Source organism: Rhineura floridana, chromosome 14 (genome assembly GCF_030035675.1).
Source record: "Rhineura floridana isolate rRhiFlo1 chromosome 14, rRhiFlo1.hap2, whole genome shotgun sequence".
NCBI lineage: Eukaryota > Metazoa > Chordata > Lepidosauria > Squamata > Rhineuridae > Rhineura > Rhineura floridana.
Genome location: NC_084493.1, coordinates 36,310,651 through 36,325,272, shown reverse-complemented (window position 1 = coordinate 36,325,272; position 14,622 = coordinate 36,310,651). Strand labels below are relative to the sequence as shown.

Here is a 14,622-nt window from a genome sequence, read left to right as displayed (position 1 = left end):
AGTCTACAACTCTTTGCAGACACATTGCTGGGACTGTCCTCAGACCGTTGGGTACTGCTGACCGTAAGACACAGCCTTTGGCTGGAGTTTGCCTGGAATCCTCAGACGTTTCTTCAATCCCCTCTGTCCTCCAATCTGGTCAAGAGGGCCATGGTTCAAGAGGCGATTCACCATGTTCTTTGACTCTCTGTGATAGAACGGGTTCCTCCAGGGTAAATATTCTCTGTAGTGTATTCCATTTTCTTTATGGTACCCAAGAAAGATGGTTAGTTCAGAATTGTGGTAGATCTGAAACACCTAAACAATTATATCGGATATCACAGGACAGACACACTTCTTGCAATCTAGGAGGCTTTGAGACAGTGGGACTTTATATTTTCAATCGATCTCATTGAGGTCTACTTGCATGTCCCAAACTGCTGCACAGGCACTATCTGAGGTTTGCAGTTGACAGTCTACTTTTTAATACAAAAGCCATGTCCTTTGGCCTATCATTGGCTCCCAGGATGTTCACAAAAATTGTGGTCACCTTGGTGTCTCAACAGAGTCTGCAAGGGATTCACATTTATCCCTGCCCGGACAACCTGCTGATTTTGTCTTGTTCCCCCAGGAAGGCTTTTCATGTCGTGTTAGCCTTCCTCAAGGAACATGGTTCCTAATCAACCAGAAGAAGAGTCATTTTTGTCCTTCTCGACGTATCCAACACCTTGGGGCTGTGTTGGACATGAAAATGAGTCTTGCAGCCTATAGATAGTCTTCCTTGTTAGGTGGGGCAGTTACATTCCTAAGTGGGGCAGCCAGATTTCTAGGGGGGGGGAGCATAGCTCCAGCCAATCCTTCCTCACTAATGGAGAAGATGTGAGGGCCAGCCTGGGAAAGGCAATGACCTTCCCTATCACTCCTCCATCCAGTAAGTGTTGTTGCTTACATGAATGAAGTGTAATCAGTTGGATTTTCTCACCCTTTTGCGGGGGTGACGTGTTGGCGATACCCTGCCCCAGCAAGCAGTCTTGATGCCGCAGTTTGCACCAGCTGCAACTTCCGGACCAACCTCAAAGGCAGCCCCACACAGAGTGCATTACAGTAATCCAGCCTGGAGGTCACCAGGGCATGGACAACAGTGGTCAGGCTATCCCGGTCCAGAAACGGCTACAGCTGTCTTACCAGCCAAAGCTGGTAAAAGGCATTCCTAGCCACTGAGGTGGCTATTAGTGGCTATTGTCAGGAAAAGGTGCGAAGGGTGAGCCTCTCTCAATTCATAGTTGACACCATGATGGCTTCTAGACATTCATGTTTGCTGCACATTTATGAGAGTACTTGGAATGTGTTTGTAGTGTGCTAAGAAACCTGTGTCTCCTAAGAAGTCAGGCATTAAGGAGGTCTTATTTTTCTTCCAAGGTGGTATCTACTTGGGACTCCGACCCAATATGTTAAGGCGTCAGGCATCAGCTCTATCAACTATTATTTCAAAATTGCCAGAAAAGCATTTGGGAGTTAACCCATTCCTGAAGTGTTTCCTCAATGTTTGCACTTCCAGCACAACAGATTTCCTGTATGGGATTTGCATAAGGTGTTGACCGCACTGCAACAACTTCTGTTCGAGCCTCTGAGGTTCATTTTGCTTTGTCTCCTCTCCTTCAAAGTGCTATTTTTGGTCGCTATTACCTCGGCCCGGAGAGTGTGAAAACTTAATGCTCTTTTCTTGGACAAATCCTGTTGCATCTTTCACAAGGACAGGGTGATACTCCATACTGTCTCTTCTTTTCTTTCAAAGAATCTTTCCTTGTTTCACTGTCAGCAGCAACTGTTCTTACCTTGTTTCTGTTTTCCCCCTGTCCACTCTACCAAAAAGGGTTGGCATTCGCTAGATGCAAGGGCCTTAAAGGTGTATATTTCTAAGACTGTACTGCATATGTACTGATGCGCTTTTTGTTTCCATTCACCCCTCTTCCTTGGGGGAAAAAGGTGCCCACTTCCACCTTATCCAGGTAGATTAGGACCTGGATAGCCTTGGCTTATCAGTCATTGAATCTCTTGCCACCCTCAAAAATGTTAGTTCACCAGATCAGCAGCTATTTCCACTGCCTTGTCTCTTAGGTTTGTAGGGCTGCTACTTGGGCTTTACCTAATACACTCATCAAACCCTACAAGATTAATGCTTATGTCTTGGCTGAGGCTGCATTTGGGAAAAGGGTGTTGCAGCACTTCGTACCAGTTCAGTAGGCAGCCGATAACTTTATATTTTTGTTTACTCACCGTACTTGGATCAGCTTTGATATGTCCCACCTGAGATCATTTTACAAGCATGGGAGAAGAGTCCTTTGGTCGTAATGTGAAACTGTCTTCTACGTGCATGTAAGGATTATCTCAGGGCCGCTTCCTACTCTGTATTGGGCTTCATGTTGATTAAGTTATGTGTTTTCTAGCAGAGTGTCCTGTATGTTTTTTCTGTTGTCACTGTTTCTCTGTATGCCTTTTTCTCGGGCTTGTCATGGTAGAACTGTTTTCTCTGGGCAAGGGAGAGCTAGAAGAGCCTGCAAAATTGAACAGCATCACTTTCTGCCTTCAACCACAAGTTGGAGCTCAAGTCTCACCTGAGATCATCTTTACATGCATATAGAATATTTTTTCACAGTAAGACCAAAGGTCTTTTTTCCTTGATGACAAGTAGACTCCAGAAGAGCCAAAACTTAGAATCTTGCTGTTGTAAAGGAATGCACCATTTTCCACCCTGCACATCAGAGCTCGTAACCTTTTTAGCGCCATGGTCACATTTGCAAACCAAACAAACTGTTGTGGGTGCCATAGGCATGCTATAACTCTTCCTTTCCCAGCTGTACTCCCCCTCTGAAATCGTCCTGTGCTGCAATTAGGCTTGAAAAATCTCTTCTGTTGGCTAAAAAAGGCTAATTTCTTTCAAGCCTAATTTTAGGGGGGTGAGAAGGAACTTGTAGGTGGCAGGGAAGGCCTCTATGAACTCATATGCAACTGCAGGAGCCATGCTAGCAAGCCATGTACGCTTTCTTGTACAGGTATATCTTTGTATGATAGCCTTTTTTCTTTTTTATTGAAGGGAAATTTTTGTTTGCTTCAAAAATATTTCCAGTCCAAGATAGATATTGTCAGAAATTGATTTAAATTTTCAATGGTGACATTTCAGGTCTATTCCATTGGCTATATTAGCCAAGACTGGAACATTTACACGGTAATTGCATAATGGATTGTCTTTCTTCTGCAATATACTTTTTAAGAATATGTATACAGGTGCGTTTTGAAGAAAAGGAGTTTCAAGAGCTTAGTCCTGAGTTGATAGAGTATTGATTTTTTGTGTTGTAAAGAAAGTTCTGCTCATAGGGAAAAAAGCTTTGCAAATCACTCCATTGTGCCTACATAATGGGTAAAAAAAAAATCTTCATTTTGTTTTGTGTTTTAGGGCTTGCACATATGATTGAAACTAGAAAAGTCCTTGACCTGAAGATTAATCTGAAACCTTCCTATCTTCTGATACCACAGACAGGTTTCCACCGTGAAAAATCCAACTATCTTATTCTGGACTTTGGTACTTTTCAGGTATATAAAAGTACTAAGAATAAGAGATTAAAAGGTCTTTTCATTTAAGTAGTTGTAAAATGGAGGACTGAGGTGTTGTTTGGGCATGGCCCATGGGGTATGAACCCATTTTTTTTTTTTTGCACTGGCCCCACACCTTCTACCCGTTTCCTCTCTTTTGAAATCTTTTTTTTTTAAAAAAAACTCTTCTTAGAGAGCGGTGCCATTTGCATTCATTATCCGTGCAATTCAATTTGACTAAAAGCTACAATTACTCAGTTTCTCATAAGGTCAAGATTTGATCTTTTCCTCTTGTATAGCTTATAGTTGCTGTGTCTTAGTATACATCCCTCCTGCCCACATCTGTATCTTTCTTACTGTTATTCTACTGTGAATTGTAGAAAGAAAGAAAGAAATGTAGTTGATGGTCTAATAGAGGCTGCACTTTGCTTCTTAACCCTTTTGAAACTCTTGATAGGTTTCAATCAATTTTGTTCCTAATGTTTAACTTCATTAAAATAATAGTAACCAGATTTTGGAAAAATAGCAACATACCATGTTAAGAGAAAGTGCTGAATGTTTTGTGGCTCACAGTCAGCATGATGACATTTACATATCTAAAATAAAATAAAATAAACCGTGACTTAATGGAAAATAGTTGACATATCATTTCAGAGTACAGAGAAATATACTCATTTAAAACAAGTTATTTTTCATGTGGTGTCTTTGGTGAAGTATAATAATTGGCTAGCTCGAAGCCTATATTACTGGCCATTTGCAGTATTTTAAGATGATAAATCTGTATTAGGAAATTCTTCAATAAATCAGTCTGCTGATTATCTTACTACTATGAAAGATGCATCTGTGCAAATTAAGTGTCTAGTGTATTCTAAACAATAGTGAAAAATGATTATTCAATAGCTGAACAGCATCAATCGAGGGAACCATCAAACCTCAAACACATCACTGGAAGAGATCATGGACAAAGCATATGACAAGTTTGATGTGGAAATCAAGAACGTGCAGCTGCTGTTTGGCAGATCAGGTATTAAGGCTCTAAGCAAATTAAGATGCATGTAAGCACTGTATTGATTACTGGCTGGTTTTTGGAGCTGAAAATAATGCACTGAAAATGAAATACTGAGGAAAATGTGACATGAACATTGGTGTGAGAAGGAGGATGCTGCAATTGGCCCAGCAAGGAGTAAATATGGCCAGGCTGGAAGTGACATGTTGCAGGGGTGGCTGGCTGTCCAATGCACTCAGCCTCCTCTGTCTGCATAAAGAGCAAGTGTGTGACAGAGCAGGCAAAAATCAGCAGAGAACCAGGAGTTTTGTTCACAGAGAAGAGCAAGGCAGAGAAGGAAATGGCAAATTGCTGTGTAAGGCTACAAAATGCATATATAAATCAAAATAAAATATTTTAATGATATTGTAATCTATTCTAACAATATGTTTAAAAGGTCTGAGAAAATGAAAACATCTTCGGCTGGTGCTGAAAGACAGGAATGTTGTCATCAACAGAATGTCTGAGGAAGGAATTCCATAAACAGAGTCCATGGGCTACTTGAGCCTCCAGTGACAAAGCTGGATCTAGGAGTACCGCTGAACATAACAAATTATTCTTTAGGGGAGGAGTGCAACTCCATCCAAAAGAGGTTAAATCAGGGTTGGGGAACCTTTTTGGCCTGGAAGCCAACTTTAACATGGGGGCAGGGCTATCCATCTTTCATCATGATGTCAGGGGATTGATAGGTGGGTGATCCCTCCCACCTGTCAAAGGTGACTTGTGGGGTGGGGGAGAGGCATCTGTGGGGAATGTCCTGGTGAAGCTGCACCAACCTGGTTGAGCACTCTGTGTACCCGCTGATGAGTGGAGGGTTCAATCCTGTTTTCTACAATCCTGCTTCCTGTTTACCCACTGATGAGTGGAGGGTTCAATCCTGTTTTCTACAATCCTGCTTCCTGTTTACCCACTGATGAGTGGAGGGTTCAATCCTGCTTTCAGCAGACAATGCACTGGCAAAGCAGCACCCAGCAGAATTAACACTGGCCCATCATCTGATGTCACCCAGTGACATCAGCTGATTGATAGGTGGGCGTGGTTTGAGAGAAATGCCCTCTCTGGCCAAATTGACACAAAGGTTTATTTAACCCTTTCCCTGGGTTAAATAAAAACAAAGGATTGGACCCTCATCGGGTGAAAGGAAATGGATAAAGGTGTCATTGACTGTTGCTTATTATGCAATAATGCAACATGGCTTAAAACATGCTTCTCAGAGTTAACTTGAGTTTAATGCTTCTAAATAATAATTATAATGTTTTTAGAGTAGTAGCCGTGTTAGTCTGCTTCAGCACAAATAAGTCTGGTGGCACTTCAAAGATCAATAAATAGTTTTTATTTAATTAATAATACATTAAGGCTGTTATGTTAGAACTATTGAACTTTTCATTCATCATGAAATTAAAATAATGGTTGTGTACGCACCATACATTTAATGCACAAAACGTTTTCCAGAGAATCGTGGGAACTGTAGTTTACCCTTCATAGAGCTACAATTCCCAGTGTCCTGGCTGCCATCCCCAAATACCACAACAAGGCTTTTCTTTCAAGTAACACAGCTTTAATCAGGAAAGCTCAATACAGGTTCCGCAAAGGTCTTAGAATACTGGAGTTTGTGAATCAAGAGTCTGAGAGCAGGATCTGGAGCAGTAGACTGGATGGTAGCAACAAAGATGCTCCAACAAGTCCATGCCTTCCCCACCTAGCTTTCGAAAGAGCAAGGCATGGTGAGCTCACTTCCAGGTCTCTTGCCCCACGTAGGAAGACTGCACTTAGAGGCAGGTGCTTCTGCAAGGAGCCTGTAGATGCTTTTGCCAGTAAAGGAGACACACAGTCCTTTTTGACAGAACAGTGATCTGCCCCTGGGTGCAGCTTCCTCCTCCTGCTCTCCTCCGCCTCTCCTCCTGTCGAGTCAGAAGCTCCTTCGGCCCCCATTGGTACATCCTGTCCTGGCGTGGGGGCAGGAACAAAAGCTGGTGCCTGTGGCACCCCATCCCCAATGACCTGAGGCAAAAGGGCTGGATCTGCCACCTCCTCCTTATCTGTCAAACACTTCCACTCCAGTCCAGACTTTGTTGGAACTGCAGGGCTCATGACACCCAGCACCCTTAACAAACTACAGTTCCCAGGATTCTTTGGGAGAAATCATGTGCTTTATTTATTTATTTTAAATGTGCTTTAGATGCATGGTGTGTATGCATTGTTAGTGTATTGGTGCATTTGCTGTGTAAGTAGTTCTTTTTTTCTTCCACGGTATCTCTGGATTTATGTATGTAATTTGATGTTTTAAATTAGAGATGCATGTTTTTTTCTTATGCTACAATTACCAAGACTTGCAAATTCTAAATTTTTCTTCAGGAGAAGACTGGAAAAAGGCACGATTTGAGCATCCATCATCTCTGCACATATTACGTCCCATGGACATGCACGTACAGCTTGCCAAATCAATGGTGGACAAGGATACCAGAATGGCTAAGTAGCGTATCACAATTTAAATGGCTGTAAATTACAGATTGCTACCATGGAAAAGGCAATGCTAGGTGTCTGTTTACAATGCTGTGGTATTCATTGGCTTGAGATCAGGTTACCTGAAGGATTGCCTTTTCTCATTTGCATTGCCTGAGATTGTCATTGGAGGCCCATCTCTGGGTTTTCCCAGCTAATGTAGTGAGCCAGGTAGCGACCAGAGAGGTTAGTTGTGGCGCTCTGTTTATTGAACACCCTCCCCAGAGAAGCTTGCATGACACTTACTTGATCGACCTAGTCGCCAGGCGAAGCATTTTTCTTCTCCCATGACTTTTAATTTACAACAGGTGCATATTTTTTTATGCTTTTTATAATCTTGCACCTACCTTTTCCCCTTTATTGTATACTGGTTTTAAATTATGCTGTTCTTGTGTTACTGGCTTTTATATAGTTTTATGTTAATATGTAGTATTCATAGTTTTTTGTGTTAAAAAAATTCATTGTATTGTACTTTTTACTTTTTGTAAATTGTAAACAACAGAGATGATATAATTGATGGTGTATGCAGGTGATTAAGATGAATCACAAGCTTGAGTGAGGTGCTTTCTTGGGGTTCCGGGCTTGGTGAAGGGGAACTTGAATGAAATATTTAGAACTGAAGTGGCAACTGGACATTGAAGTAAATAAATAGCTTTGGTCTTGTGTGTTTCTTGCTCTTTTGCAAGTTCTGTCTCTGTGGAGCAGGAAGATTATTAAAAGCTGTGGTGGAGCAGCTGGAGTAAGGGTTTTGCTTAAGTCCAACCCAATTCCTCCTTTTGCCACTCTCTTTTCATATCCTACAGTCAAGGTGCAGTCTATTGTAGATGGGGGGTCACACTATCCCAGAAGGAGCAGGTGCAGAGATTGGATCCATCATTGTCATTGGAGGCACAAGTGGCCTCTGTGGCATGGAGTGCCTTCTATCAGCTTTGGCTGGTGGCCCAGTTGTGACTATGTGGATGATAGTCTGGCTTTGGTGGGCTGTGCTCTGGTACCTTCTAGGTTAAAAACTGCAATACATTATATATTGAACTGCCTTTGACAATGGCTGAAAAACTTCAGCTAGTAAAGAATATGGCAGCTAGGCTACTGACCAGGAATAAAGAGTCTGAACATACAACTCCAGTTCTGACCCATGTGCACTGACTGCCAATTTGTTTTTGAGCTCAGTTCAAAGTGCTGGTTTGAATCTATAAAGTCTTGCATGGCTTGGAACCCTAATAAAAGAATGGGCCTTTTTTTGTTGGTAACTCCCTTCCCTAGATTGTGGAATGCCCTTCCCAGGGAGGGTTTGTCATCCTTCTGGTGCCAGGCGAAGATGTTTATATTCTTCAGGGCATTTGGACTGCACTAAACGTCTGGCTTTTGAATGTTTATTTTGGTTGTTCATTCTTATGTAAGTGGGGCGGCTATTTTATATTGGGGGATTTTTGTAGACACTCTTACTGTATATTACTTTTTAATTAATTTTATTGTATGTGGTATGATGTCCCTGAAAATTACTTTGGGACACCTTTGGAGTGAAGTGATATATAAACTGAATACATCTAACTCAATTCATTCCTTTTGATTTAATCTTGCTGGATTTTTTTGTTTGTTTGTTTTGCATTTGAGTCTTATGTTACTTCCTCCTTCTGATCAGAGTCAGTGTATCCCCTTAGAGTAGTTCTCGTCTCAGGAGTTTACTTAAGTTCATTTATTATCTCAAGTGTGTTTATTTGGCCATTGTCTGCATTATATTGTTAAATTCTTAATGACTTTTGTATGTGAGCTTTCTCAAATGCCTTAATTTGTCCCAAGTGAAATTATTTTATTGCCAAGCCATTCTGCCTTATTAAGGTGGTTGTTAAATTCTTCTTAGTGCCTGCTTTATATTTATTGTTGCTGGACTACAGGGCTGCCATGAGCACAAGCACTCACTTTTATGTAGCTTTGCTGCTTACAAAATACAATTTGTCATGAGGCACGTAATTTCAAAATACATTTTGTCATGAGGCACGTAATTTCAAAGGTGCCTAGCATCAAAACCTTTGGGCCAATTTACTTGTATTTTAAAGGGGCTAATGTGCCTGCAAATTTAATCCACTTCTCAAAAGGAAAGAAAAAACATTTAAAAAATGTTCCAATAATGAATGAGAGTGAGGGGGACGATGACGACATAAGAACATGAGAAGAGCCTGCTGGATCAGGCCAATGGTCCGTCTAGTCCAGCATCCTGTTCTCACAGTGGCCAACCAGATACATGTGGGAAGCCTGCAAGCAGGACTTGAGCTTGCCTCATTTTTTCCCTGACGTGGTCTCTGTCTTGGTCCTTGAGCCTCTAAAACTCTGTACTGAGGTAGGCTGTTTTCTGAATCTCCAAATTGGTTTACAAATTGAATCTTTTGGTCAGTGGATGCCCTAGCTTAGATAAATGAAACAAATAAAATACATAATGTTATATACCTGGGCTTGTTTAGGCTGCAGTGTGCTTGAAAACTATCCAGTTAGTCTGTGGAATCTTTCTGGCAGGAAGGCAGAATAGGGATTGCATACACTCTGTGACATTAAAAAAAACTACTGATGTGGTGTGGAACTCTTATATTAACAAAATATGGCCCTCCAAACCTTAGGGATTAGCAGACCCTCAACCCTGGAAGTTTCAGTAGTATTACCAAGACTTAACTTCCTTCAGGGTTGTTTGGATGTTTCTCAAAAGCAGGAATCTCTAATTTAGCCTTAAAATGTTACTTTAGGAAAAATTATGAGGCAGCTGCAGGTTAACTGTAGCATTGGCATGTCTTTTGCAAGTTATATGTCACTGCTATCTTGTGTAAACAGAAGACCTTTTATTGATTCCTCTGAGTATGCCTGCATTTCGTATGTGCCCTAGGAACATGAAATGTAGTAAGTAAATTGTTCTGAAATTCTCTTATCTAGTTTGGTGTTTCAGCATTTTCTTTTTTCCTGTAGATTTCACTGCAGTATCAGTTGTGTAATGAAATTGGTTGTTAGTAACCTAGTTGTGTTACATGTCTTCAGGGTAACATCAAACACTTTTATGCTTTTTTTCATACCTAGGTTCAAAGTATCAGGAGAGCTTCCTTTGGTTCATCTGAGGATTTCTGATCAGAAGATCAAAGGTGTACTTGAACTCATTGATAGCATTCCACTCCCACGGAAGCCAGCTGTTTCAACTTCAAGTGCAAAAGTAAATACCTAATATTTATCATATGGGGAGAGATTAAATATGAATAGTACACCTTAACAATATTATTGATACTAAGACAGATAAAAAATATTACTCAAAATGGAGAGAGAGATACGATGTTGTATTTGCTCATTTTCTAAAACCCCAGCTTACTGCCTGTATCTTGCAATCTTCTCTAGGTGTTTGGCATGCCTGTTATTGCTGATAGAAGAAACATTTTTCTTGGCACATCGTTATTGCTGGAAGAAGTAGGATCTGGTAAAAAAAATGCACAATTGTGTAGTGGGTGGTAATGGTATGCAGTAGCTGTCTGCAGCTTGTCAAATTAGTGATGGGAAAGACAGTAGAATCTGTATGAACTGGTTTTCATATTTGGCACAGTTGGAAGAGCAATGCCAACTATGGGATGTTCCAATCAAGCTGAAAGTATCACCATGTACTAACCTTTTTGCTTCCGAGTTGGGCTGTCATGCAGCTATCAATGAGATGAGCTATGATAATGTAAATCATGATGAGATGCTAGCAGTTTGTCATGATCAAGTCATGATTGCAACTTTTTCATGAGTAGCATAACCTGTAGACTCAGGTTTACAAATAATTAAAGATAAATGTAACAACATGTTAGGGAAGTCTTGGTGATCCATATTTTAATCAAGTGCCTTGGAATTGGGTGTACCCAGAATCATTTAAAATTAATTCTTTTGGTTTGGACAATGTATTCTGAGTTTTAGTTAACATGAAACTGGTCAGAATGAAATAGAGCTTGATGATAGAAAAAAGAAAATAAGTGATTCTGTTCATTAATATATTTGAGACTAATCAATACACTAATCAATACACTGTTGGGAGGTAACCAGATAATGATTTTTTAAAAACTTTTATTCCTTAGAATCTGATGAGTATTTTGATGCTGAAGAGTTTACCAAACATGGAGAAAAGACTTCCCCCAAGGAAAGGGAATTAAAGACTGAGATTGCAAATGTTCAGGAAGAACTCACAAATCTTCAACTGAAGTTTGAAATTAGGGAGGCAAGTGTGGTTAATTTTCATATCACCCCACTGTAAAGAAAAATATAAATGATAAAAGTTGAATAATATATTTCCAAAACGATTGGGTTGCTGAACTTGGCATTGACATCTCTTGTTGAAGTGGAACAAGGGTATTCATAGTGGAGAGGGAGGCAATGGTATATAGCCTGATGAATGAAAGCAGAGTTACTATGTCAACTGCATATTTCCCTCCTTAGTGTTCCTTTTTAACTGAGAAAGTTAAACTGGGAGCAGGTACAAGCATTTCCTCTCCATATTTGTTCTAATGTCATGTCTAAACCTGATATGCACATATGCAATCTCCTTAGCTCAATCAATGAATATCAGTTGCACCTTACCAAGTGCATGATCATAGAGTCTGCATACATATATGCATCATTTATGTTAACATCAAATGTGTGGTGAGTGTGTCAAGGTGGGTCCTGCAGCAGCACAATCTCACTGAGTGCTTAGTTCTTTGTTCTTAGTATTTTCTTTTTCTTATTGCATTATGTGTTTTAATATTTATTTTAAACCACCCTTAAATATATATTATGAAGTGTGATTGATAAATTTCCTAACTAAATAAAGTAGTTTACCCAGTTTATTCAATATATGAATAAGCCTTTCATTGCTATGATAACCTAATCTGATGGACTAGTAGCAAAGATAGGCCTTGGCAATGTAACTACAGCTTAGTTAAAGATGACTTAAAGCAGAGTCCATGCCTACTTGGAAGTCCTATTGAATTTGATGGAACTTACTCCCAGGTAAGTGGGGTTGGGATTGTATGGAAATGGACTGCCTTCAAGTCGATCTTGACTTATGGCAACCCTACAGATAGCGTTTTCATGGTAAGCGGTATTCAAAGGGGGTTTACCATTGCCTTCCTCTGAGGCTGAGAAGCAGTGACTGGACCAAGGTCACCCAGTGAGCTTCATGGCTGTGTGGGAATTCGAACCCTGGTCTCCCAGGCCGTAGTCCAACACTCTAACCACTACACCACACTGGGATTGTAGGCTTGGTTAATTCATTATATCAATTTTGTGGATGAATAAAATATTTTTTCTAAACATTTATTTTTTAAGTAAATCCTCCTGCTGGGAGGAAGGGCGGGATATAAATCAAATAATAAAATTAATAATAAAAAGATGATGATGATGACGATGGTGCATGTACATGCCACAACAGGTACCATCCTAAAAGAGATATTTGTCCTACGTGTCAAGCAGAGGAGGGAATACCTTTTGTAAAATGGCATCAGACACTTGTTTTTGTAAGCAGTTTTTTCCCGTGTGTGATTTTGAAAATTGTCAACAGTGGTATTGAAAGAACTGTCTGGAACTTATACTAGATGTTTTACTTAGGTGATTTTGGAACTCACCAAGCAACTACAGAGAGAGGAAACACTACTTGTATTTAATGTAAAGCAGCTTGGAATGGAAGCAACTGTCAAAACATATGACTTGAGAGCTGTATCTTATTTGAGGAAAATTAGCCTGGATTATCATGACATTCAAGGTAGCGTAATGGATAAAACAAGCATGTGTGTATATGAGTGACAGAAAAACTTCTTTCTTTGTTCTTTTTTAAATGTTATGTAAAGAAATAATTATTTTACTTGCAATATGTGTATCTTTGGAAGTGGCTTTTGTTAATTGTGAATTTTATTTAAAGATGTTAAGACTATAGATCCAGAAAAGGCTCAGGGCTCTATCTAACATATTCTATCTGCTAGTACAAAGGCTCTTGCACTAGCGAATGGGTGAATTTTAATATTGTACAACAGAGGAATCCAATACAACAGTTGTGCTGCTGGAAACTTGTTGCACAACATATTGAGCAATCTATTTCACAACAAAGTTACCAGCAACCTGCTTATGCATTCTCATATGCAACAATGTTCTGCAGGCACAAACCATTTTGCCAACAGAACAAGTATACAGCTAACTTAGCGCTACACTGGGTACAAACCTCAGTTCAGAAATCTGTTGATTTTAAAGCTGCTGCCAATTTCTGTGAATTGCTCTTAAATGTAGTTCCATGTTACTCTTGCAGGTAAAAAACAGCAACTTCATTTAATTAGCTCTTCAGATAAACTTGGATTAGATCTCCTGAAAGTAGAATACATCAAGGTAAAGACTTTTCTTAAAAAACAAACAAAAAATACCCTCCACTATTTTTTTAAGCAGAGTAAATATTAAATTGTAATCTGTGCATATGTAGATTATGTTTAGATGAGTGTTGTCTATTAACTATCATATCTGGTATTTCCTTTAGGCCAATAAAAATGGTCCAAAGTTTCAGACAGTTTTTGACAACACTGAACAAACAGTTCAGGTAAGCAACATCTAGGACCGAAACTTAGTACTGGCTTAAATTGCAAATCTTCAAGTTGCTCTGTTCACTGAAACACACAAGACAGTTGAAGTCTGTTGAAAAGTTTTGCCGCTGAGGTTATTTGAGTTTGTGCTGTAAATGACTTTGATAATGGGGGGCAGGTGGAGGCAAAAATGTATGGATAGGCTTTCAGAATATTTGGTTCTTTTAAGTTTTCTGTTGTGTTTCTTAAATTAGTAGCATTGTCATTATTGTCCAAGTGAGGCAGAACCTTATTCTCCCTCTGCGTCCTAGTGTTGCCTCCTCCTGTCTTTTTCCTAGAGCCTGCTACAATTCTTGTGGGGCTGAAAGAAATCCCATCAGATTGGGGTAGCAGAGCCACCTTATATTCAAAGGCAGGAAAGACAACTTGAGGGAAGTAGGAAGTTCCCAGAATGCACCTCTTCAGTTTGCTTTCCTCGAAATTATTTATTTCCCTCCACTCCTGTCTTGTCCTCAGGCCTGACTTATTCTCAATTTTTTCATTTACCTTCTCCCCTTCCACTCTCCCCTTTCCCACTGTTTTCCCTGCTCCATGACTTGTTGGCGACTGCTGTTCACTCCCCACTGCCTCATGCCTCTCTGCTCTTTTCCCGCAGCTTCTTACAAAAAAAAAAAGTTTTAAAAGCATGTTTTCAAACCACCAGCCCTTGCTTTCTCTGCTCTCCCTTTCCCCTCTACCGTTTTGGCCACTTTGATCAGGGGCGGTTGGTGCTTTGGATTTTTTCCTCCTCTCAGTTGCTTCAACAGACACCTTTAGGCGACCGTGGCTTCTTGCCAAGTGCGTGTGTTGCATTAATTAAAATATTCTCAGCTGCACTTTTGCACCATAACTAAGGCTTCCCTAATGGCTTCAGACAGTCCTTCCCGAACGTGCTCAGGCAGTACTAATGAATCTGTAGCCTGT

At 40.1% G+C, this 14,622-nt stretch overlaps 1 protein-coding gene across 2 annotated transcripts in view; it reads left to right on the top strand.

Moving 5' to 3' along the window:
* The window catches only part of VPS13C (vacuolar protein sorting 13 homolog C), a 225,398-nt gene that overhangs the window by 79,389 nt on the left and 131,387 nt on the right, over positions 1-14,622 (top strand). For both annotated transcript variants that reach the window (XM_061595881.1, XM_061595880.1), the window contains exons 20-28: positions 3,434-3,570; positions 4,471-4,594; positions 6,971-7,088; positions 10,178-10,307; positions 10,487-10,565; positions 11,197-11,336; positions 12,704-12,857; positions 13,395-13,471; positions 13,617-13,676. In XM_061595881.1, the coding sequence (XP_061451865.1) occupies positions 3,434-3,570; positions 4,471-4,594; positions 6,971-7,088; positions 10,178-10,307; positions 10,487-10,565; positions 11,197-11,336; positions 12,704-12,857; positions 13,395-13,471; positions 13,617-13,676 (1,019 nt within the window). The remainder of the gene's footprint in view (positions 1-3,433; positions 3,571-4,470; positions 4,595-6,970; positions 7,089-10,177; positions 10,308-10,486; positions 10,566-11,196; positions 11,337-12,703; positions 12,858-13,394; positions 13,472-13,616; positions 13,677-14,622) is intronic.